Source organism: Ailuropoda melanoleuca, chromosome 4, assembly GCF_002007445.2.
Source record: "Ailuropoda melanoleuca isolate Jingjing chromosome 4, ASM200744v2, whole genome shotgun sequence".
Lineage (NCBI taxonomy): Eukaryota > Metazoa > Chordata > Mammalia > Carnivora > Ursidae > Ailuropoda > Ailuropoda melanoleuca.
This window is the reverse complement of record NC_048221.1, coordinates 71,773,455-71,798,947: the sequence shown is the minus strand read 5'-3', so window position 1 is coordinate 71,798,947 and position 25,493 is coordinate 71,773,455. Positions and strand designations below refer to the sequence as shown.

At 36.3% G+C, this 25,493-nt stretch overlaps 1 protein-coding gene across 8 annotated transcripts in view; it reads left to right on the top strand.

The window, feature by feature from the left end:
• Positions 1-25,493, top strand: part of SRBD1 (S1 RNA binding domain 1) — a 208,689-nt gene that overhangs the window by 34,454 nt on the left and 148,742 nt on the right. For all 8 annotated transcript variants that reach the window (XR_004624865.1, XM_034659076.1, XM_011236753.3 and 5 more), the window contains exons 9-14: positions 320-455; positions 11,940-12,043; positions 16,618-16,725; positions 20,495-20,652; positions 24,315-24,405; positions 25,177-25,284. Coding sequence is in view for 7 of the 8 variants with exons in the window: in XM_034659076.1 (XP_034514967.1) it covers positions 320-455; positions 11,940-12,043; positions 16,618-16,725; positions 20,495-20,652; positions 24,315-24,405; positions 25,177-25,284 (705 nt within the window). In the remaining variant the exon portion in view is untranslated. The remainder of the gene's footprint in view (positions 1-319; positions 456-11,939; positions 12,044-16,617; positions 16,726-20,494; positions 20,653-24,314; positions 24,406-25,176; positions 25,285-25,493) is intronic.

Genomic DNA, 25,493 nt, shown 5'->3' with positions numbered 1-25,493 from the left:
GCTTTTACTTGGCTCTGATTGTGTAGACCAGAATTATTGATCTTGTATGTGTAATTTTGGTCTTGCATAACTGCAGATGAACTGATTTAGGCCTTTTACAGGAGGATTGGGTTGCTATATGCTTGGATCTGGAAGATCTATGCTAGCAGAGTCCTCTTTTGATGGATCAGTACCTTTTTATACTTGGGCATCATTAAAAAAAAATCTCATTTGGTAATAGATTAAGTTTTTTGCTAACATTATTTCCATATAATGTGTTTCTTTGCTAAAGGACATGTTAATAACTACTTGCTTTTTGAATATTTGTTTATCTGAGCAGGTGCCAAAATAGGTATATTTGTATCCAGTCATCTCTGGCAAAGGTGTCCTCAAAAAAAGTAAATGAGAAGGATGTTGATAAGTTTCTGCTCTACCAGAATTTTTCATGCAACATAAGAAACATCCAACATCATCAGGTAAATAAACTGCTTATCCATGCTGATAGTAATAATAATGATGATACTTCGGATTTGCCTACTACTTTACTTATTAAGGAATTAAAGAATTTTAAGGCAACAATTTTCTTCTTTTTTTATATAAATTCTTATAATATTGTCATAACTTTCCCATTTCACAAATGCGGAACTCAGGACCCAGAAAAAGTAGTAAAACTGAGCATTATTAGCAGAGCTGACAATATACCACTTCAGGTATCTTGACTTTCTGACTGGTGATCTTTCGTATTAGACTTTGCTTCTCACTGTGCTTGGCTTTGAGCTCAATACTGGATTTTGTCCTTGTGACGTACAAATTAGAGATAATCTGATTTAGAATAAAGTGTGAGATCTCACTTAGTTGTGTAAATTTTAGTTATTTTATCTCTTTTACTCTCATTTTTCAGTTTAGTAGTTTTTTTCCTAATTGTTCTATCTACAACGTGGAAAGTAGCTTTTATGTCATATGGGGGAAAAAGATGATTTACAAACTGAAAATAAAATCATACTGGCTTTACATTTACCTGTGTAGCTACTTTTACCAGTGTTCTTTATTTATTTGTATGCTTTTGAGTTACTGTATTGTGTCCTTTCATTTCTGCCTGAAGGACTTACTGTAACATTTCATGTAGGGCTGGTCTACTAGTGACAAACTCCCTCAGTTTTTGTTTATCTCTAAGGTCTTAATTTTTTTTTAAGTTTATTATTAATTGTGGTAAAATACATGGAACATATGTATTTAGCTTATAACTTTACCATCCCAACCATTTTTGAGTGCACAGTTCAGTAATGTTAAGTATATTTACATTGTTGTGCAACCAATCTCCAGAACTTTTTTTGGGTATAGAATTCTAGGTTGACAGTTTTTTCTTTCAGCTCTTTGAATTTATCATCCCATTGTCTTCTAGTCTCCATGGTTTTGATGAAGAATCAACTGTTAATCTTATCGAGTCCTTAACACATGATGGATTACTTCTCTTACTTCTTCCAGGATTCTCTGGCTTTAGGTTTTGATAGTTTGATTATAATGTGTCTCACTGTGGATCTCCTTGAGTTTATCCTTCTTGGGGTTCATTCTGATTCTTGGATGTGTTGATTGTTTTTCATCAAAACTGAAAAATTTGGGTTATTATTTTTTCAAATATTCTTTCTGCCTCTCTCTCCTCTCCTGGGTCTCCTGTTAATCGTTATGTTGGTATACTCAATAATGTCCCACAGGTTTCTTAGGCTCTGTTTCTTTCTTTTTCTTCTCAGAGTCTATAATCTCAATTGACCTATCTTCAAGTTTGCTGATTCTTCTTCTGCTTGCTCAAATTAACTATTGAACCCTTTCAGTAAATTTTTCATTTCAGTCATTGTAGTTCTCAGCTCAGAATTTCTATTTGGTTTCTTTTTGTAATTCTCAACTCTTTATTGATATTCTGCGTTTGTTGAGACCACATTCTCCTGATTTTTTTTAGGTCTTAGGTCTTTTAGGTCCATGATTTCCTTTAACTCTGAGCATATTTAAGACGGTTGATTTAGAGTGGTCTGGTAAGACCAATGTCCGAGTTTCTTCAGGGATAGTTTCTGTTTCTTTTTTCCTGTAAGTGGGTCATACTTTCTTGTTTCTATGCATGCCTTGTAATTTTATGTTAAAAACTTGACATTTTGAATTATAAATTGGCAACACTGAAAATCAGATCCTCCCCCTCAATATTTGTTGTTGCTGCTGTTGGAGAGTTTGTTGTTAGTTGAGTACCTTCTAAACTATTTTTGAAATGTCTGTATTCTTTGTCATGTGTGACCACTGAAATCTCTTCCCTTAGCTTAGTGGACCTGTAGTTATTTGACAGAGATTTTCTTCATGTCTAAATAGCCTAAACAAAGAACACATTCTCCTAGTTCTTACAGAGTAACTCTTGGGGATACTCCTCCAAACATTAGCATAGCAAAGCTGTTTACAACTCTCCCCTTAGCCTTCACTTCCTGTTTGTATGGAGCCCAAAGGTTAGTCAAAGGTGAAAGCTTAAGGTCTTTTCAGAGCACAAGGCTAGTCCCAACCATGCATACAGATTCTGAGATTCTCTAGTCTATGCAGGAACTTTAAAAAGCCCCTTTCCCCTCAAGTATCTAATATGCAAGCCTCTTTTTCATTGAGTGGTTTTTTTTTTTTTTGGTTGTTTTTAGGGGTCTATTTCTTGGTTACCCTGACTGTAGTCCCTCATCACCTACTGTTATTCCTTACCCCTCAACACTGCAACTAATTTATTTGCCTTTAAATACTTCTGACAAATGTCACCCAGAGAATGGCTTCTGTCCTGGGAAAACTCTGAGACAGGCAAAACAAATGCAGGCCCTTGAGTCCATCCTTCAGGAAGCCATCAGACAGATCAAAACACACAACCACAGATTTTTGAGAATAAGGTTCATGTTGCTCCCTCTGGCACTAACAACCTGTGCTAGGAATGTAGGCTGTTATCTTCATGGCCACTGCTCATCTGCAGAGTAGAGGATGGCAAATGGTTAAGTTAAAAGTGTTTTTTTTTAAATTTTAATGTTTTTTTTTATTATATTATGTTAGTGACCATACAGTACATCCCTGGTTTCTGATGTAAAGTTTGATGATTCATTAGTTGCGTATAACACCCAGTGCGCCATGTAATATGTGCTCTTCTTACTACCCATCACCAGTCTATCCCATTTCCCCCACCCCCCTCCCCTCTGAAGCCCTCAGTTTGTTTCTCAGAGTCCATAGTCTCTCATGCTTCACTCCCCCTTCTGATTACCCCCCTTTCTTTATCCCTTTCTTCCCCTACCGATCTTCCTAGTTCTTATGTTCCATAGATGAGAGAAATCATATGATAATTGTCTTTCTCTGCTTGACTTATTTCACTTAGCATTATCTCCTCCAGTGCCGTCCATGTTGCAGCAAATGTTGAGAATTCGTTCTTTCTGATAGCTGAGTAATATTCCCTTGTAAACATGGACCACAACTTATTAATCCAGTCATCTGTTGAAGGGCATCTCGGTTCCTTCCATGATTTAGCTATTGTGGACAATGCTGCTATGAACATTGGGGTGCATATGGCCCTTCTCTTTACTACGTCTGTATCTTTGGGGTAAACACCCAGTAGTGCAATGGCTGGGTCATAGGGTAGTTCAATTTTTAACTTTTTAAGGGACCTCCACACTGTTTTCCAGAGTGGCTGTACCAACTTGCATTCCCACCAACAATGTAGGAGGGATCCCCTTTCTCCACATCCTCTCCAGCAATTGTTGTTTCTTGCCTTGTCAATTTTTGCCATTCTAACTGGTGTATCTTAGTATCTCAGTGTGGTTTNTGAGTCTTTTCTTGTTGATATGATGTATCACATTGATTGATTTGCGAGTGTTGAACCATGCTTGCATCCCAGGTATGAATCCCACTTGGTCATGATGGATAATCCTTTTAATGTACTGTTGGATTCTATTAGCAAGGATCTTGTTGAGGATTTTGGCATCCATATTCATTAGAGAAATCGGTCTGTAATTCTCCTTTTTGAGGGGGTCTTTGCCTGGTTTGGGGATCAAGGTAATATTAGCCTCATAGAATGAGTTTGGTAGCTTTCCTTCTGTTTCTATTTTTTGAAATAGCTTTAGGAGAATAGGTATTATTTCTTCTTTGAATGTTTGGTAGAATTCCCCAGGAAAACCGTCTGGGCCTGGAGTTTTATTATTTGGAAGGTTGTTTATCACTGACTCAATTTCTTCATAGTTAATTGGCCTATTTAAGAAATCTATTTCTTCCTGTTTCAGTCTTGGTAGTTTATAGGTTTCCAGGAAGGCCTCCATCTCTTCCAGATTGTTTAGTTTTTTGGCATATAGCTGTTGATAAAAGTTTCTAATAATCCTTGCAATTTCAATGGTGCTGGTCGTGACCTCTCCCTTTTCAGTCATAATTTTAATAATCTCAGTCCTTTCTCTTTGTTTTTGGACAAGTTTTGCCAGTGGTCTGTCAATTTTATGGATTCTCTCAAAGAACCAGCTTCTAGTTCTGTTGATCTGCTCTACTGTACTCCTGGTTTCTAATTCATTGATTTCTGCTCTAATCTTGGTCAACTCCTTCCTTGTCAGTGGGTTAGGCCTGTCCCTCTGTTGCTGTTCCAGTTTCTTGAGGTGAGAATATAGAAACTGCATTTTAGATTTTTCTATTCTTTTGAGTGAGGCTTGGATGGCTATGTATTTCCCCCTTAGGACTGCCTTTGCAGTATCCCATAGGTTTTGGACCGTTGTGTATTCATTCTCGTTGGTCTCCATAAATTGTTTAATTTGTTTTTTGATTTCCTGGTTTATCGAGTCATTCTTGAGCAGGATGGTTCTTAGCCTCCAAGTGTTTGAGTTTCTTCCAGGTTTTTCCTTGTGGTTGAGTTCCAATTTCAGAGCGTTGTGGTCTGAGAATATGCAGGGGATAAATTTCAGTCTTTTGGTATTGGTTGAGACCTGTTTTGTGACCCAGAACATGGTCTATTCTTGAGAATGTTCATGGGCATTAGAATAGAATGAGTATTCTTTGGTTCTGGGGTGTATTGTTCTATATATATCTGTGAGGTCCATCTCGTCGAGTATGGCATTCAAAGTTTCTTTGCTGATTTCTTGCTTAGGTGATCTGTCTATTGCTGATAGTGGTGTGTTGAGGTCCCCTACTATTAGTGTATTTTTATCTATATGCCTCTTTATTGTGGTTAAGAGTTGGCTTGTGNCTTTATTTTGGTTAAGAGTTGGCTTGTGTATCTTGCTGCTCCCCTGTTGGGGGCATATATATTAATAATTGTCATATCCACTTGTTGAATACTTCCTTTAAGAATAATATAGTGCCCTTCTGTGTCTCTAACTATAGTCTTTAGTTTAAAATCCAATCTGTCTGATATGAGAATTGCTACCCCAGCTTTCTTTTGAGGTCCATTGGCGTGAAAGATGGTATTCCTTCCCTTTACTTTCAGTCTGGATGTATCTTTAGGTTCAAAATGAGTCTCTTGTAGACAGCAAATGGATGGGTCATGTCTTTTTATCCAATCTGCAACCCTGTGGCGTTTTATGGGAGAGTTTAAGCCATTTAGATTGATAGAGATTATTGACAGATATGATTTTAATGATGCCATTTCTCTTTAAAGTCTTTGTATCGGTTGTGACTTGCTGCTCTGTATCACTCTTGGGGCCTTTTTACCTTTATAGAGCCCCCCTTAATATCTCCTGTAGGGCTGGTTTCGTGGTTACGAAATTGGTCAATGACTGGCGATTCTGGAAGGTCTTTATTTCTCCATCCATTCTGAATGACAGCCTTGCTGGATAACGGATCCTTGGCTGCATTTTTTCTCTGAAAGAGCTTTAAAAATGCCCCCCCAAGCCTTTCTCTCATTCCAGGTCTCTGTAGACAGGTCTGACGTAATCCTGATACCTTTGCCTTGGTACGTGAGAAATTTCTTTGCCCTGGCCGCTTTCAATACTGTATCCTTGGATCTAATATTTGCGAATTGCACTATGATGTGACATGGCATAGGTTTGTCGTGGTTGAGCTTGGGAGGGGTCCTATCTGCCTCTTGGGCACTAATGCTTGTTTCCCTTGNTTAGGGAAGTTTTCAGCTACAGTTTGTTCAAATATCTCTTCTAGACCTCTGTTTTTCTCCACCCCCTCGGGGATGGAGAAACGTTTCATTGAGTCAGTAATCTCCCGTAACCTACATTCCTGAGCGTGGATTTTTTTGGGTCCAGATTCTATTTTAGTTTTCTCTTCTACTCACCCATCCTCCAATTCGCTGATACGTTCTTCTGCCTCATTCACCCTGGCAAGTCAGAGCCTCTAGTTTTGACTGCATTTGGCTCATAGAATTTTTAATTTCTGCCAGATTCGCTCTCATTTCCGCCCTTAGAGATTCTAATTCTCGNGATTCTATATTCTCATTAACATTTTCGTTAATACTTTTTTCAAGTCTACACATCATCTTGACCATTGTTACTCTGAATTCCATTTCTGATAATTTGGTTATATCCATATCCATTAGTTCTGTGGCAGAGGCCACAGACTCATTGTCTTTTCTTTGCTGGGGGGGATTTCTCCTTCTCGTCATTCTGATGAGGAGAGGTTGCGGGGTTGTCCAGAGCCCAAATTATTGACCAGGACCCAGGCCGCACCCCCTTGTTTTATAGGTACCTTAGGGATGTGGGCTTCTTGATTTTTCAGCCTGCTTTCTGGGGGAGGGGCCTGCTGCGCCGATACTCAGGCAACCCTTTATGGGTAGGGTCTCCGTGTCCCCTGCGAGGGGGGAGGGGATGGGCACACTGTGAGCCGGTATTTCCAGGCTTTTGTTCTCTGGTGGCTTTCCCTGGCGGTTTGCTGTGCCTCTTCTGAGAGTCAGAGAAGCATTCGCTGAATCTCAGCCTCTGTCTCAGAACAGAGGGATCGCGGACCGTTCTCCACTGATGTTCTGGCCACTTTAACTCTGTTTCTGTTGGTGCTGCTCAACCCTGCACGTCCTGGGATGTGCGCCCCACACCCTGCGTCCCAGTTCCTCACATCCAGGGCCGGCGGTTCTCTGTCCTTTGTGTTTCTAACACCGCCAGCCTGTAGGCGCCCCCGTGCGCTCCCGGAGCTCCCGGTCTCAGTCTGGATCCAGTGAGCACACCAGAGCTCCGGTTTTCAGTCTGGTCAGGCACGTTCCCCTGCTCTCGGTCTCAGTCTGCTCTCTCGTGGGTGCCAGTCCGCAAGTCTGCCCGCTCCCCCGTGCAGGTGGCTACCGCTTCCCAGCGCCCGAATGCGGCTACTCCCTCCCCCTTTCGTTTATCTTCCGATATCTGTGCGCGGTTTCATGGCTCCCCGCTTTGTACCTCAATACTCAGCGCTGGAGATGTTCATTTGTAGAGATCCCGATGTATCTTCCTGCGTCTCAGGCTGATTCTGTGGATGTTCAGGCTGGTCTGGTACGTATCCATCTCACCTCAGGGGACTGGCTGAAAAAGGGGTCCCCTACTCCTCCGCCATCTTAACTCTCCTCCCACCTAAAAGTGCTCTTTTACCAAAACTCTTTGGCTCTTTTTTCTTTAAATGTTCCTCTGGTTGTTGTAAGCTTTTTATTAGGGTCCAGAGTTCTGAAAAAGTTGATTCTGACAGTTCTGGCCAGTTTGTTATTTTTGTAGAGGGATGGACTGTTGGAATTCACTCCTCTATCGTGTTGTTGATGTCACACCTAACAGCATCTTTATTTATTTATTTATTTTTTTTAAAGTGAGAGAAGGGAGTTTTTTTTTTTTTTTTTTTAAAGATTTTATTTATTTATTCGACAGAGATAGAGACAGCCAGCGAGAGAGGGAACACAAGCAGGGGGTGTGGGAGAGGAAGAAGCAGGCTCACAGCAGAAGAGCCTGACGTGGGGCTCGATCCCATAACGCCGGGATCACGCCCTGAGCCGAAGGCAGAAGCTCAACCGCTGTGCCACCCAGGCGCCCCCTAACAGCATCTTTAAAATGTGCTATTGTTCCCCTTGCTCTATTCCAAAACCAGAATGTAGCTTTAACATTATAAACTGTCCTTCTTTATCTTTTTTAATGGTTTTTAGCTTAAAGTCTACTTTGGTATCAAGATTGCAACCTGTATTTTCTTAATGGAAATTGATTCCTCCCTTATTTTAATCTCAGTCCTACAGTTATATGAAATGCTTGCCCTCTGTCCTTTTGCCAGAACTTTCCAGTCTTCTTTTGTTGTAATGAAGCTTATTCTGTAGTCCAGTAGGGAGTTGGCCAAGCTTTTCTGTAGACGACCAGAGAATAAATGTCTAGATTTTCTGAGCCAGGTAGCTTTGCAGCAGTTATACAAGTGCCATTGCAGCATGGCAGTCGTCATAGATAATACAGAAACTTGGGAGCATGGTTGTGTTTTAATAAACTTCTGTTTATGCAAACAGATGTTTGATTTGGCCATGGACCATAGTTTACTGACCCCTGTTCTTCTGTATTTCTCAAGTAGGGTATATATGTACAGTATTCTCTAAGTTCTAACACATTCATAATCGTTTCAATGGGCATGATACATGGACAGCTTAGATCAGTATAATATTTTTTGTTTTTACTTTCTTTCCTATATTTTCTTAAATATGTTGCTCTGTTGTTGCCTTGCTTTGCATGTTGCTATAGAGAAATCAGATGGAAGTCTAGTTCTGTTCCCTAGAAATGCCAAAGATGTGGGTCCCATGTTTAATTCTCTTTATTAAAGTTTTATAGGAAGATGAGGAGGGGATTTGGAATCAAGAGATTGCCAGTTCTCCAAGCCTGGAAGTCCTCAGTATAAGATTTTTAAAATTAATTTTTCCTTCCATTTGCATTTTACTGTTAAAAAAAAAGATTATGAAAAACATTAGCGTGCATTACCTTTCAAAATGTGATATTTTCCATTAGAATTGTTAATTTTTTAACTTACGGTGATATACAGACGTGAAAAGGTGTTTGTTTGGTTTAAGGTAACATAAGTGTCGTCAATTATCCCACAAATTTTTCTTGGACACTTTATTGTATATTGGTTTCTACTTGGGGTGTGGAGGTGACATGGCCTTTTCTCTTATTAGTTATAAGAGTTATTTTTCTGTTCTAGATCTAATTCCTTTATGTGATAAATGATTTGCAAAACTTTTCTCCCATGCTATAAGTTCTCTTTTCACTTTCTTAATGGTATCCTTTGATGTATAATTTTATTGACGTCTAATCTATTTATTTTTTCTTTTGATTGTGTATGTAGTGTTACATCTCAGGCCTTAGCTAACTCATGGTCATGAAGATCTTCTCTTATATTTTTTAAGAGTTTTTTACTTCTTTTTTTTTTTTTTTTAAAGATTTTATTTATTTATGTGACAGAGAGACAGCCAGCGAGAGAGGGAACACAAGCAGGGGGAGTGGGAGAGGAAGAAGCAGGCTCCCAGCTGAGGAGCCCGATGTGGGACTCGATCCTAGAACCCCGGGATCATGCCCTGAGCCGAAGGCAGACGCTTAACGACTGCGCCACCCAGGCGCCCCAAGAGTTTTTTTACTTCCTATATTAAGGTCTATGACCAATTTTGAATAATTTTTGTGTATGATGAGGTAAAGAAGGAATCTAGCTTCGTTCTTTTGAACATAACTCTCCAGTCATCCCAGCATTGTTTATTGAAAAGACTGTATTTTCCCCCAATGAACTGTCTTGGCATCCTTGTTGCAAATCAGTTGATTGTAGGTGTATAGATTTATTTCTGAACTCTTAATTTTATTCTACTGATCTGTGTGGCTATCCTTACGCCAGTACCACACAGTTGTGATTACTGTAGCTTTGTAATAAGTTTTGAAATCAGAAGGTAGGAGTCCTTCAACTTTTTTCTTCTTTTTCACATGGACTCTGGGTCCCTTGAATTTCTTCGTGACTCTTAGAATTTGTCAATTTTTGCAAAGAATCTAGCTGTTATTTGATAGGAGTGCATTGAATCTGTAAATCTATTGGGGTAATATTGCCATTCTAGCAACATTAAGTCTTCTGGAACATGGGATATTTTTCCATTTTTTCAATTTCTTTTAACAATGTCCTGTAGTTTTCAGAGTATGCTTTTGGTACTTCCTTTGTTAAATTTATTCCTGAGTAGTTTATTCCTTTTGATGGTATGGTAAATGAGGGTGTTTTTTTTGTTTTTGTTTTTGTTTTTTTCAGAATGCTTATTGCTAGTGTGTAGAAATTGATTATCCTGCAATCTTGCCAAATGCTTTATGAGTTCTAATAGTTTTATAGTGAATTCCTTAGAGTTCTCCATATATAAGATTATATTATATGCAAATAGAGGTAGTTTTCTTTCTTTTCAATCTAGGTGTCTTCTGTTTCTTTTTCTTGTTTAATTTCCCTGGCTAGAACCTCCAGTCTGATGTTGAATAGAAGTGGCAAGAGGAGACCCTTGTAATTTTGGAGGGAAAGTATCCAGTCTTTCACCATTAAGTATGTTGCTATCTGTGAGGTTTTTGTATGTGATCTTTATCACATCGAAGAAGTTGTTTTCTGTTCCTAGTTTTTTGAGTGTTTTTGTTGTGAACAAACCTGGAATTTTGTCAGATATTCTTTCTGCATCTATAAGATGCAAGAAGATTGTGTGATTTTTGTTTTTTATTTTATTGGTATGATATATCTTGTTAATTGCTTTTTGGGTGTTAAACCAACCTTGCATTCCTGGAATAAATCCCTCTTGGGTCTAGTGTGTAATCCTTTTTATATATTTATGGATTTGGGAGGATTTTTATATCTGTATTCTTAAGAGATAATGGTCTTTATTTTTTTCTTGCAATGCTCTTGTCTGGTTTGCATCGGAGTAAATAGAGTTGGGAAGATTTTTCTCCTATGGTATATTTTGGAAGGGTTTGTGAAGAATTGATATTAATTCTCTAAATGGTTGGTAGAATTCTGTGGTGAAGCTATCTGGGCCTGGACATTTTCTTGTGGGAAAATTTTAAATTAGTAATTTAGTCTTCTTTATTTATTGTAGATCTTTTCAGATTTTCTGTTTCTATTTTATTCTGTCTTGGCAGTCTTTTTAAGAATTTTTCCATTTTATTTAAGTATATTTTGTATAATTTGACATACGTTATTCGTAGTATTTTTACGATCCTTTTTATTTCTATAACTTCCATGGTAATGGCCCCTCTTATTTTCGATTTTGGTAATTGGAATGCTTCCTCCTTTTTTCTTGGTTTAGTGAAAGGCTTCTCAATTTTGTGATATTTTCAAAGAAAATTTTTGGTTTTGCTAGCATTATTTCCTATTGTTTTCCTATTCTCAATTTTTCCTCTGTTCTTTATTTTTTCCTTTATTCTACTTGCTTTAGATTTGTTTGCTCTTCTTTAAAGGAGTGTTTCTACTGTATTTTAAGACACTTGCTTAAGAGACAGCCTAATCTGAGTTTAAATTTTTCCTTCACTTGTTATCTTTGTTATTTGGGATAAATTAGTCTTAAAAAATTACTATATGAAGTGAAGATCATACATATCCCCCTGTTAGCTTTGAAAATTAAATGAGGTAAGTATTTAAAGGGCTGAGATAGACTTGACAGTTAGTAAATGCTCAATAGTTAGTAGTTATTATTCCACTTGGGAATTTGCATGCATCTTTATCTTAGCAATATATTTTCACAAATATAAAAAGAAAATTTCTTAACTCCAGATAATCAAAATTTTCAATTAATCAAATCTGAAATGAGATTTTTAGATCACTAAAGTCTCTTCCTGTGAATGTCGTAGGTTTTATACCTGTATTTTATTAAAAAATAACTTTTTTGAAAAAAGTATAAAGAAATTATTATTTTTAAATACGCTTTTGGTAAATAAATTAATTAAAAATTGATACAGCTCTAGGCTGAATAACCGCTCTATTTATTTCACCAATGTTGACTGATTAAGTTGACCATTTACCTATTTAGTGGATCATCAGTCTATGCCATGTATGTTTGCATTCAGATTCTGGCAATTAACCGGGGAGAAAATTTGAAGATACTGACTGTCAAAGTCAACATTTCTGATGGAGTGAAGAATGAATTCTGCAGGTGGTGCATCCAAAACAGGTCTGTTTATAGATTTTTACAGAATTTCCTATCTTCCAATACTAAAATACCATATGAGATCTATACCTGCTGATATGGGGAAGTGTCCATTCTGTTAAGCAAACAAACAAACGTTGACAGACAATGGATATGTGTCCTTTTTACATCAAAAAAAAGTAGAAATGTTGTGTATGTTTAAATAGGAAACAGGATATATTAAATATTAAAATAAATTATTAATCGTGGGTATTTCTGGAGAGAAGGACTTTTACTTTAGTACTTTTTTGTATGACTTAAATCTTATACCAAGTGTTTTCTCTTATGAAAAACTAACAAAAACATAGTGTATATGGCATTTCTGTAATGTTGTGATCATTAAGGATAATTGAAACAAGAATATAATTTATTAGATATTACAATATAAGTCTCTATACATAATATATGCAATTTACCTAAAATGTTTTGCACATTAAGGATGATTGATGCAAACATTAAGTTTATTGGATATTTCAGAGTATTGTCTAAACTTATGTAACTTTTTATTATCTTTTTTCATTTGTTAAGGGAACCTTTTAAAATAGCACCACATATTTATATAGAACTTCTAACTTTCAGTTTTAACTTTTTAGAGTGTATTTGATCCTTACAACAGTCTGTTCTTTTGGTAGAGCAGATTTGTAGCTGCCATTTGACCAATGAGAAAACTGATGCAAAGGTAAAGAAGCTTGCCTAGCAGTTAGGACATACAGATTTGGGGTATGCTCCTTACAAGCTACTTCTGTGTACCCTTAAGTTAGGGAGATTGCTGGGAAAGCCATTTGAAGAGTTGGATGAATTTTTCTTTGAGAGGAACAAGTGCTATATACTTTGGAACTTAGCTCTCTCATCCAGTATCATTCTTGCCATCAGTTCATTGGAAACCGGTTTGCCAAAAACCAATTCCATGAAGGATCAGCTTGTTCAATCACCAAATAATGCTAACCAAGTACCCATCAAGTGAAACAAGTATCTCAGTGGTAAATTCTGTAAGCCAATTGTGTTATATCCATTCAGTGGAATTCTGTGCAGCCATCTTAAAAACGTTGAGATAGAGCTAAAATTGAGATATAAACATGTCTTACTACGTTAAAAAGACAGTTTATAGTTAGTATTTATAGTATGCTCTCGTTAGTGGCAAAAAATAGGTCTATATGTGTGTAAGAAAATTTTTGAAAAAATACAGATGATCTATTCCATAGCTGTAGTGTGAGATTTTAATTTTGTTGTATACTGCCTGGTAGAGTTTTTTTTAAATGAATGCTTATTCTTTTGTAAACAAATAAATTTCATTAAAAATGAAAAAAATAAATACCTAAAAGCAATCATAGATTTAAACAATTGTATTAAGAAATTAGATAATTTTAATTTAAAATATGTTGAAATTCTAAGAGAGCTTCATAAAAAGAACAAAATCCTAGAAGTGGATATATCTGAGTTTGAATTCCAGTTATATTACTTCTTACTCTTGTGACTATGAGTACATTATTTAATTTCTTTTGGTTTCATTATTGTCAAAATGGTGAGTAATACCTTTTTCACAAATTTAAGAGAATTAAATGATATTCCATGTAATTGTGTAGCCTTCAGTGGTATCTGGTATTACGAAGTTGGGGATTATTGTGTAAAACTCCTTTTTAGAAATGACTTTTATAAATAGATCACAGTAAACTGGAGAAAACTTATTTTCTTGTGAATGTTCATAATATTCAGTATCAGTGTGTCCTCAATAGTTAAGGAAGTATTACTTATGCTTTAAACTGTTATCTTCATATTAAGTAAATGTTAGGGAATAGCTTCCTTACAGAGACTTAAATGGTTTTTCTTGGCTCATCTAAATTATATTTTATTCAGTTCTCCTCCAGTTGAATTGGTAATATTGTTTGACCTGTACAATAATACTTTACATTACTATGGTATAGCAATATAAGTTTCAGTTATGTTCTAGAAGTTTCTCTTCATATGGATAATTGAAGAAACTCTTCTATGGGAACTGAAGAACTGAAACAAGAGCCAGCTAAAATACTTTTCTGGGAACCAAGAACCATTCTCAGGGAATTGTTTTCATTTTTTAAACACATTTGAATGACTGGAGATACTCAAATCTTTTCTTCTTTCTCCTCTTCTTTTTTGTTTTACTCTCTTTGTCCCTACTTCTTCCATCTTCCACCTCTCTTTGTATTCAAACATCCAGGTTATACACTAGATGCTCGGGATTCACCTGTAAACCAGATAAATATGTTTGTCTTTGGTGACAATGTAATTTAGTGGAGAAGACCCAGAGCATATGGTTTAGAGTGTGTTGAGGTTATAAAGGAGAAGTGCGATGTTTCATGAGTTTGTAACAGGGAACTCTAATGTAGTCTGGGTTGTGTGCAGATGGAGGTTGGAGATAGAAGAGGAGGAACAGGAAGCAACAAGAAATGATTGACTTGTGGGCATGGGCCAGATCATACCTAGTTTTCTAGACAGGGTAAGGATTTTATTCTTTATCTTTAAGGGTAATCAAAAGCCTGTAAAGTGTTTAAACAGAGGATTGTCATGATCAGTTTGCATTTTACGATTACTCTGGCTGCAGTATAGGGAATTATTTGGAAGGAACCAAGAGTAGATGTGGGGGCAAGAGATAAGGTTTGTGGAAAACCATTGAGGCTTCTACAGGGATTGAGTAAGCAATGTTAAAGATTTCTGTGTTTTTCTTATTAGCAATGGGGAAACCTTAGTTTGGTCTTAAAGGAAATGACCCCCAGCAGATATCAGATACATACATTTAAACAACCACTCCATTAGGGCCTTCGCCTCTAAGGATTATCTTCCTAGCGTACTGTCCCATGACCCAGGACTATGTTCTCTCCTAATTTGCCAAGCTCCATAGCATGGTGTATAAGACCTTTAATGATCTCGCTACTGCCGTATTTCTAGCCCCATTTACTTCCTACCTAATCCTGACAGTTATACTCTAGCAGTACTAATCTGCTTGAAAGGACTCATCATGTTCTTTCATGCTTCTTCTTGTGCTTCTACATGCTTTTACATGTGCTGTGGTTTCTTACCAGTATGCTTTTTTCCTCCTCGGTCTTGTTTGCTAAAGCAAAATTTATTTTTTAAAACCCCTCTCAGATGTTTCTTCTGGAACATCTTTCGTGACATTGGGCTCTCCAAATTAACAATAATAACAGCAATAACAGTAACAACAGTAGTGTTAATTGTCATATTAATAATGTGTGTCCAGTTCATCTCCTATGCCTCCCTAACTCTCATGCCCTCAGGTAAAGGTGACAGTAGGGAGTGACAGGGATTTGAGTGGAAGGATGTATGTCCTGAAAGCACTTTAATTCAAATTAAAAAACAAAACTGTATTCTACTCAGTTAATGACCTTCTGTGGAAAGGATTCAAATAGTTCTTATTATGAAATCTTTGGTGTATCACATTATAGATGCTTAAATGTTTGTCCACTGAAATAATTTAGTTAATTTCCTACCTGAGATAAGTAAGAGAGATGACAGTGTCCCTAGGGTATATTAATGATTTATTTTATTAATGGTTTGTACTCAAGAGTCATTGAAGGGCAAGGGCTATAGATGGATGGAAACATGGAAGGAGTTGGACTGAATTTGTCCTTTTTAGCTTTTGTTTTTCTCTTACTGTTCTTTATCCAGTGCCCGCTACCACTCAGTTGGACTCTGACGTTTATATCCGTCAGCATGTATGCAGGTATACTGTGTGGTAGAGCACTGCAGCCTGAGGGGTAGAGTGAGTTCTAAGGAATGGCAAGAGGCAAGGGTTAAAACAGTTTTTCCTTTGCTCAGTCTGCTTTAATTCTCAGAAAGAGATAAAGGAATGGGCAAAGAAGGATACATGTTTGTCTTAGCTTTCCTGCCGTAACAAAATACCGTAGACTGAGTGGTTTAAACAACAGAAATTTATTTTCTCCTAGTTCTGGAGGCTGTAAAGTCCAAGATCAAGGTGTAGGCTGGTTTGGTTCCTGGTGAGAACCCTCTTCTTGGCTTGTAGACTGCTGCCTTCTCACTATGCCCTCACCTGGCTGGGAGACAGAGGGATAGAGAGACAGCAAGCTCTCTGATAATCTTTTCTTCTACTAATCGCATCGTGATGGCCGTACCGTCATGACCAATTATCTCCCAAAGGCCGCACCTCCAAATACCATCTTATTGGGGGTTAGGGCTTCAACATATTAATTTTAGGGGATATAATTTAGTTCAAAGCAGTGCATTAGTCATTTTCTGGTGACTTTCTTATATCTTAAGATTTTTACCATTATTAATAATGCTCTGGAGACTCTTCCCAGAATAAGAAAGGTTTTTCCTCCCCTTAGTTTTATATGTGACCGTGGTTACCAGGTTTTTAAAAATAAGAACTCCAGATGTCATAGTAAAAATTTCCAGACATCACAGTCTTCCCTCACAGATTATGTTACTTTGGCTTCAATAAAGTTTTTTCCCCCTTTTCTGTTCTACTTCCTCTCCCTTCTTCCAGGAGCCCTTTCATGGTCTTGTTATGCTTCATTGGTTTTAGTGTAGGCTTTTCTTTTTTGCAGGTGGAGACCACGTGGCTTTGCAAGGCCAGAGTTAATGAAGATCTTACACAGTTCACTCGATGATTCTTTTAAACGCCTTATTTATCCTCTCCTCTGTAGAGAGTTCAGGTGCGTATCTTGTCTTATTTAATTTTATGTACTGTTTATTATTTATAGTAATAGACCCATTAAAGCATGAAGTAAATATTTGTTGATCCACTAACCCATCCAAAGAACTGAGTCAGGATCACAAAGCAATTATAGTTAAGCCTAGATTTCAATCTGCAGAGGCATTCACATGTGTAGACCACAAAACATAGCTCTTTATTAAAATGTACTTTTCCAAATCTTGACCAGTTAATGTGTATCCCTTCCAGTCCTACAGTACCAGTTTTGCAATTTGACAGCCAAGACAAACAAATGGTTTTATTGATGAGAGATTTAGCTTGGGATAATAAACTAAGAAATTAATGGAGAATTTAGTTGGAAGCAGTTTTTGGAGGTAAGAGAACCAAAAACAGCATAAGAAAATCAGTGGAGCACATGATGAATTTATCACTCTGAAGAGAGAAAGCTAATATATGTATTTAATTCTAAATGGGAGTTATTTAGGTGAATAATTATCAGCAGTGATGAGCAGATATTAGAGAAGATGATTAAACTGACCATCTAGATGGACTAGTGGAAGAACTAAGAGTTACAAAGAAGAGCTGCAAAAGAGCTGAGGTACAGATTGTGGGTTTTTGTAGGGAAAGAGATGGAAAGAAGTTTGAGGAGGCAGAAACCCTCTTTCCTGCTTATCTCTAGCCTTTGTCTTTGTAGTCAATCTTCAGACTAGCCATTCCCTCATATATTCCTTCCTATAGGCTCTAGACTTTCGTCATTCTCTCTTATTTATGGATTTCAGCAAGGGTTACTTGAAAACTGTAGATTTCTAGCCATCTCTTCAAGCTCACTAGAATTGATAGCAGCCTTTATAATGTTTGCCTGTTTTTCTTTTGCTGGACTTGGCTATTGACTTTGGAGGCATTGACAACAGGAACTGAGGAGGTGCTATTAAAAAAGACACATAGCTTTTTTTGACCATCTTCTTTTTATCAAAGTCATTCATTCTCTTGATTCATCCTTCATAGCTTAGTTGTCCCTTAACAATATTGTTTTTATTCGAATCCTATTTCATTTCAAGTCTGTGCAAGGTAACATCTCTTGCTTTTGAGTGCTGGGACATAAAATTTTTAAATAATGGGTTTTATTCATATGGAAAAAGAGAAAGTTACCTTATTCAAAATTTCATTTCCTCTTGTTTTCCTTTATCTTGGATTTTCATGTTGCATATAATGTCCAGTAGTGCTTTTCACATTTTTGCATACATTTGACTTGAGTAGCTTCACTGCCTATGGAATGATTTCATTGAGATTTAATGTTAGTGATTTGGTGTGGGATTATTTAATTATAATCCTTCTCTGACTTCTTTTACCAGTGGGCAAACAAGAGTACTTTCCTTCTCTTTTTTTAAAATGCCTGCGGTTAAAAAAATACCTTATTTTAGTCTGTAAGTTGGTTTGCAGACATTATCTGCAGATGTGTCTCTTGATAGAAATACTTGTAATTACCTGAACAGCAATTGAGAGAGAAAATTCCCAATTGATTTTTCTTTAAAGAAAATTACTTCAGTTCTCTAATTAAAAAGAAATCTGTCCTAATTTAGAAAAATTGAAAGAATCAGTAAAACAAAGGGAAAAAACCCACAAAATTTCATTTCCTAGAGATAATCATTGGTAACCAGACTTTTCTCCATTCATGTGTGAGTACTTAAAACAACCATACAGACTATATTATTTTGCAGACATTTGGTTCAGTTGACTATATATTATGCAGTCTACTTTGGATTTCTTAGTTCTGTAACTATCAAGATGATTCATCCCCGTGATGTTTTTCACACCTACGTCTTTCATCAGTTCCATGTTGTCAGTTACCAAGTGCTGACACTTATTTACTTTCTACCCTTTCTATTTTCCCATCCTTTATTATTACCTTGAAATTTGCCGCTTCTTGATCTCTCTGTGGTTACTGTCTTAGTTCAGGATATGATAATTTCTTGTCTGGATTACTGTTCTAGGGTAATAGATGATCTCTGTCTGTCTTGCCATACTACACATTTCACATTGCCATCCTAAAACTCCCATCTGATTATTTCATGCACTTCTACTTAAAATTCTCCAGTGGCTCTTCTTTGTCTCTAGGATTAAATCCACGCTCTTTAGAAGATCATGCGTAGCCTTTTGTGGCCTGATTTCGTCTTGGCTCTACAGCCTTATGTCTTGGTATTTCTTTTTACTTTAGCATATGAAATTACTTGCTTTTTCTATAATGAGTCATGAGTCTTTACGTATGGTAGTTCCATTGCCTGCAACATTTTCTCTGTGCCTTCATTCTATTCTCCCTGCCTTTGTTTGTTTAACTCTATTACTTATTCTTCTTGATTCACCTGAGAAGGCATCTCTTTTAGAAAGTTTTCCAGTTTAGCTGTCCCTCCCATATTTTCTCACTAGCATAGCACTTATCATTGTTTATACTTATCTGATTATTTTTTTGTTTCTTCCACTGTACAGTCATGTTCAGAGCAGGGATTTTGTCTTTTCATCTTTGTATCTCACACCGATCGTGGTACTTCGTATAAGACTGACAACAAACACTATAAATAAAGTTAAAGGTGAAGATTTAGAAATACCTGTCATGATACTTTTCATGTTGCTTGGCTGAATGCAGGAGAATGACAACAAAAAGAAGTTGAGAAAAAGCCTTAAGAAACTGACTCAAGACAGAAAAGCAGACATTAGTTAGCTGTGTGTGACTTCAGATACGTAGATAATTCTATGTCAGCACTGCTATGAAATGTACCTTGAATGGGTTTTTTTACTGTCAGTTTTCTTGTAACCATGGCGTGAATGTCTTTACCTGTTCTAATGGAGAAGACATACTTGTTATTGTCTTCTTATAAAATTCATAAGAATTTCAGGAGATAATATGTTAAGAGCTTTTGTTAAGAATATGTGGTGTTAAGGGGCACCTGACTGGCTCAGTCAGAAAAGTGTGTGACTCTTGATCTTGGGGTTGTGCGTTTGAGCCCTACGTTGTGTGTGGTGATTACTTAAATAAATAAATATTTTTTTTAAAAAAGAAACAAAGTGAATGGTGTTAAAACTTAGTCTCCAAATGCCTTTAAGTCCATTGTAGACATATGTTTTTATCCTAGAAAAAGTTTTTAAATTAGACTTCTAATAACTTCTGTGGAGGAAACCTGGGAAATTCTGTGCATGAGGCATAGTTCTGGACTGATTACTAATATCCTTGGTCATGTCACATCCCTGTGAGAATGACAAGGTGGGGGCTCAATGTGAGGAATTGGACAGAGAGAGAAGATGACATTGAGATTTGTATGGGTTAAAGTGTAAATCTAAGTACTGATGGAAGAGACTACTTAGGATTCAATAATTTATCACTAATTTTATGCTTATATTTTTAATCAGCTGATAAACTTTAACTTGACTTCCTGTGTGATGTCCAGATCTTTATATACTCTGTTTCTCTTACATACACAGATATTTATACATACAGATTTTGTATATAAAGAGCAGATAGAGAAGGAATGTAGGTATGGCAGACTCTTCAGATTCACTTCAGAATTGTTTGTGGTTTCATGTATTACTGCGATTAGCAAAAAATAGACTCAGTGTAATTTTATATATATGGTGTTTTTCTCCCTTATTTTGTTATAATAATTATTCCTGTGAGGAATAAGTGTATGGAATGAATTCTTTTCTTTTTTAGGAAGAAACTTTATGTGAATGAAAAACTAAACACTTTCTCTTTTTCCTTTTATTTTTGATTTCTAAAGAGCCAAACTCACATCAGATGCAGAGAAGGAATCAGTAATGATGTTTGGACGGAACCTTCGTCAGCTCCTTTTAACAAGCCCTGTTCCAGGGCGCACCCTGATGGGAGTGGATCCTGGTTACAAACATGGTTGCAAATTGGCTATAATTTCTCCTACCAGTAAGCTCATCTTTCAGTTCTTCACTCAAAGTTGTTTGGTTAGTCATAAGTTTCACATCATACATATTGTGAGGATTCGAAATAATGTTAATTTTTAAGGTTTAGGAAATGGTTTTCTCACATGCAGCAGTGTGGGAGCCAGAAAATCAAACTTCGTATTCGTCTTATTTGTTGATCAAAAATCTCAACATATTACTATCATTTATGCCCTTCCCTATGTCACAGTGGAGATGTTGAAGATTAAGTAGGTTCAAGTTTTAGTAACTATTCCCCATCAACTTGTGATTATTGTAGTGTATTATATATGATGCATTTTAACTCTGTGTGTTTTAAATACCAGACATTTTTATTGTTTTGCCTAGCGTTTTTTCCCCTTATTTACTTTCTACCCTTTCTATCGCTCTTCATTTCTTGCTGCATTTCCATGTTTATATTTGAGATCATTTTCACTCTGCCTGACCTTCTGACCTGTTACATTTAATATGGGGTCAGCTGGTGACAGATTGTGTTAGTTTTTGTCTAAAATGTTTCTGATTTGCCCTCATTTCTGAAGGATATCTTCGCTGGGTATAGAATTCATGATTGATGGTTACTTTCAGTACTTCAAAGGTGTCATTTCATTTTTTGTTTGTGTTTTTTTCCCCTCTGGCTACTACACTTTTTGTTGAGAATGAATTGAACCAAAAATCTTATTATTTTTTCCTCAGGCTGCTAATAAGATTTTCTCTCTTGGTTTTCAGAGGTTTTCTTATGATTTGCTTGGCTGTGTGTGTGTGTGTGTGTGTGTGTGTGTGTGTGTGTTGTATGTTTGTTTTTTTCAGGTTTTCTTGCATGAATTCTGCTTGGGGTTTGTAGAGCTTCTTGCATTTCCTTTCCGGAATTCCAATTACATGTATATTAGACCTTTCAACTTCCTCTTTCTTCTGTTTTTCATTCTTTTGTTTTATTTTATATTGTTTGTCTTTATGTTAATTAAGCCTCTATTCTGCTATGTCTGATCTGCAATTAAAGCTGTCCATTGAGTTCTTTATTTAAATTACTATGTTTTCAATTTTTTGAATTTCCATTTGGTACTTATAAAAAATAGATTTCAGTTCTATAATGAACTTCTTCATTTTAAATTTTTCGAGCTTTTATATTTTTCTTATTTTTACTTTATAATTTTCTTACTATATTTATATTATTATATAATATTATTGTATTATGCAGTCTTACTATATGTTATATATTAATATATATTACATATAATAATACATACTATTATATTTATTTGTTCTTGTGTTTCTTGGTTTAGATTTTTCTTTCTGAAATAACTTCTTTTTAATGATTTTATTTATTTATTTGAGAGAAAGAGCATGAGGAAGAGAGCGAGCACAAGCAGAGGGGAAGGGCAAAGGGAGAGGGAGCCCGATGGGGACTCCATCCCAGGACCCTGGGATCATGACCTGGGCTGAAGGCAGATGCTTAACCGATTGAGCCACCCACAGGTGCCCCTGAAATGACCTTTTCATATCTAATTCAGTTTTGAGTTTTCTCATGTTATTTCTGGGGTTTTCTAATTCTGATTTATGTTATTCTCATTTTCTATGATTTTTTTGTAGCTCATTCTTTAGGTTACAATTTTTCTCTTGACACCTCTTTCTGTAAGGACATACTAGTCTTTTTTTTAATTTACTGTTTTAAAAAATATTCATTCTATATGGAATTTGACTGTGATCCTTTTCTGTTGCTTACGTTTACGTAAAATTGATTTTCCCCAAGTTTTAGGATAGAAGACCAGGTCAGGAAAGGTTTTCTAGCTGTATATCTCTAGAACTATCCCTTCTTTTTCCCCAAAATTATTGGTGGGGGGAAAGCACCTTTGTATCTATATGAATAAGGAGATAGTCTTCTACTTTCTGGAATCTGTTTTCCTGATGCTTTCTCCCTTTTACCTGGACTTTCTTTTTCCTTTGCCCATTTTTTCTTTATCTTGTTCAGTGGGGATATGATTCCCAACAATTTCTCCTCAGTTGCAGTTTTTGTCTTGAAAAGGATATTTCAAGATTTCATAGAGATTAGAGTTTTTCAATCCTTCCTGAACTCAGTGGGCAATCTCTGCTGACCTATAAGTTGTAGTATGCAGAAGTCTTTCTGCACTATAGGGAAGTAACTTTTGATATTTTTGGTCCGTGATATATTTCATTGCTTATCTCCTCTTGCTCCCACAGAAATGCCAGTGCATGTAGGTCTTGATAGTTGCCTTGTTCCCACTTAATCATCTTTTGAGTTTTGTGGAACAATTTGTTACAGATAGCCATGGGCTTTTGGTTTTGGTCTCCTGGTTGCTCTTTTTTTTATTATGCTATACATTTTTACAGTAAGTGGGAAGCATATTTTACCAATTTTTTTTCCTGCATCTGTTGAGATACCATATGTATTTGTATTTGGATATGATATTTGTTTTGCTTGCAGGATGACTTTTTAAAAATACTGTATGCACTCCCACATGTGTATGTATGTATCTTCAGTCTGTTTTGGTAAGATATTTCCAAGAATTTATCCATTTCAACATTTAAATTAACATGAAGTTTTTTATAATAGTCTTTATATCTTTTTAATCTGTGCTGTAGCTCTAGTAATACCCTCTTTTCATTTCTAATATGATTTATTTGTATCTTTTTTTATTTACCTGTATCTTCATTCTTTTTCTTGATTGGTATTGCTATAATTATGTGTTTTTCTTAAGTGATTTTTAACTTTAAACTTTACCAGTCCTTTCCATTATATATGTATTTTTCTATTTCATGAATTTCTGCTTTTATTATTTTTTTATAATTTTTATTTTGTTATGAATTTCTGCTTTTAACTTCATCATTTCCTTCCTTCTCCTTTCTTTGAGATTATTCTTTTTTCCTTTTCATATCTTCCTAAGTTGGTCACTTAGCTCATTAGTTCTGTTCTTGAGGTTGTTACCCTCAAATGTTGAATATATTTTTCACTGAAATATAATATAATGTAATATAATATAATACAAAATAATATAAATAATAAAATATAGAGAAACACACAACTCATAAATATGCAGCTTAAGAATTATATAGGGGGGCGCCTGGGTGGCGCAGTCGTTAAGCGTCTGCCTTCCGCTCAGGGCTTTATCCCAGAACACCCACATCAGGCTTCTCTGCTAGGAGCCTGCTTCTTCCTCTCCCACTCCCCCTGCTGTGTTCCCTCTCTCGCTGGCTGTCTCTCTCTATCAAATAAATAAATAAAATCTTTAAAAAAAAAAAAGAATTATATAGGGAAAGAAATTCACATATCTACAACCCAAAAGAAGAAATAGAATAGTATTACAACATTGTCTGGCATTTAGTACATATTCAGTAAATGTTAGCTTGATGTTATATGTTATTAAAAACCATTTCTCTTTTAGGTATCATGGCATATAATCTAGTAAATGATTTTGTTAGTAATATATAGCAAAGTAGTGTCCTTATAACTTTGGAAGCAACAAAATTTCCGAGTGCTTCGGGAGAATCAGATTTAGTGAATATGAATGATTCATCCTGCATTTTAAAAGACAAACATTTCCCTTTTCTGGTATAAATTGCTTAATAGAATCATCTTTGTGTTATGTTTCGTAATTTCTTACAAAATGGCTTATTCTTTTCATTTTCTCTAAGGTCAGATTCTTCATACTGATGTGGTTTACTTGCATTGTGGACAAGGCTTCCGAGAGGCAGAGAAAATAAAGAGGCTTTTGCTGAATTTCAAGTATGAAAATAAGTAACCTTTTGAGTACTTCACTGGCTCAGCCAACCAGAAATACCTTTGAAGCTCCTAATTTGGAGGGAGGGATTAAGGGAAGTGCCTTGGTGAGAGAGAAGGAATCATGTAAAACAATGCTGGGGCAAATTGCTGGAGAACTCTACATTTGGAGACTCTGGAGGGATGCTTCTCCCTTCCTCTGCCACCTTCACTAAACAAAGGTGGTAATATGAGAAAAAGTGAGCATTGAATTCTTTTATTTGGGCTTTCTTTGTCTCTTTCTCACTCTCCCTCACTTTCCCTCTCTCCCCCCCTTCGCTTTTACCCTCCCTCCCTCCCTTCTTTCCTCCCTTCCTTCTTTTCTTCCATTCTATTTGATGGATCTGAGGAGTGGATGTGATAGTAGTTTGAAGCTTGAGAGATTATTTGGCAACCTCACATAATTCAGTCATGATGTCTTCTTTATGGCCTAGAATGCTCCAGAGTTTCTTATCTATGTGTAAATTTGGTACCTTCTATTCGGGAAGAAAGCTGACTGCTCTTGATTGTGTGACAGTAAAATATTTCTCCATTGCCTCCCATACCAAATGCCGGGGCATTGTCCTTGTTCTACAGAAGTTTGTGCCTCCATTGTGAAATAGTGGAGATGTTGCCTGGCTCTGTGAGAGAATAAGATCATTGTATGATAGTATTTGTGCATTCTGTGCATTTTCTCCTGATTGATTTAGAAGCATGCCTTGAGCTCATTCCATTTCTCATCTTGTTTATCCCTTGAAGCTGCAGCACGGTGGTGATTGGAAATGGAACTGCCTGCCGGGAAACAGAAGCTTACTTTGCTGACCTGATAATGAAAAATTACTTTGCGCCACTGGATGTTGTTTACTGGTAAGGATGTCGGGAATGTTTGTTTTCTTTGAGAGGCAAAGGAACTTCTACAGTTCCTTCTGTGATGAATTCTCTCTTTTTCTGATATGCCTCTTCTATGCCCGCAAACCACTCCTTGCTGTTCACAGGCACTTTGTAGGATAATGTAAAGTGTCTGTCTCCTAGAGAAATTTGATTTTCAGTATCCTGAAAACTCTCACAGAAATAGC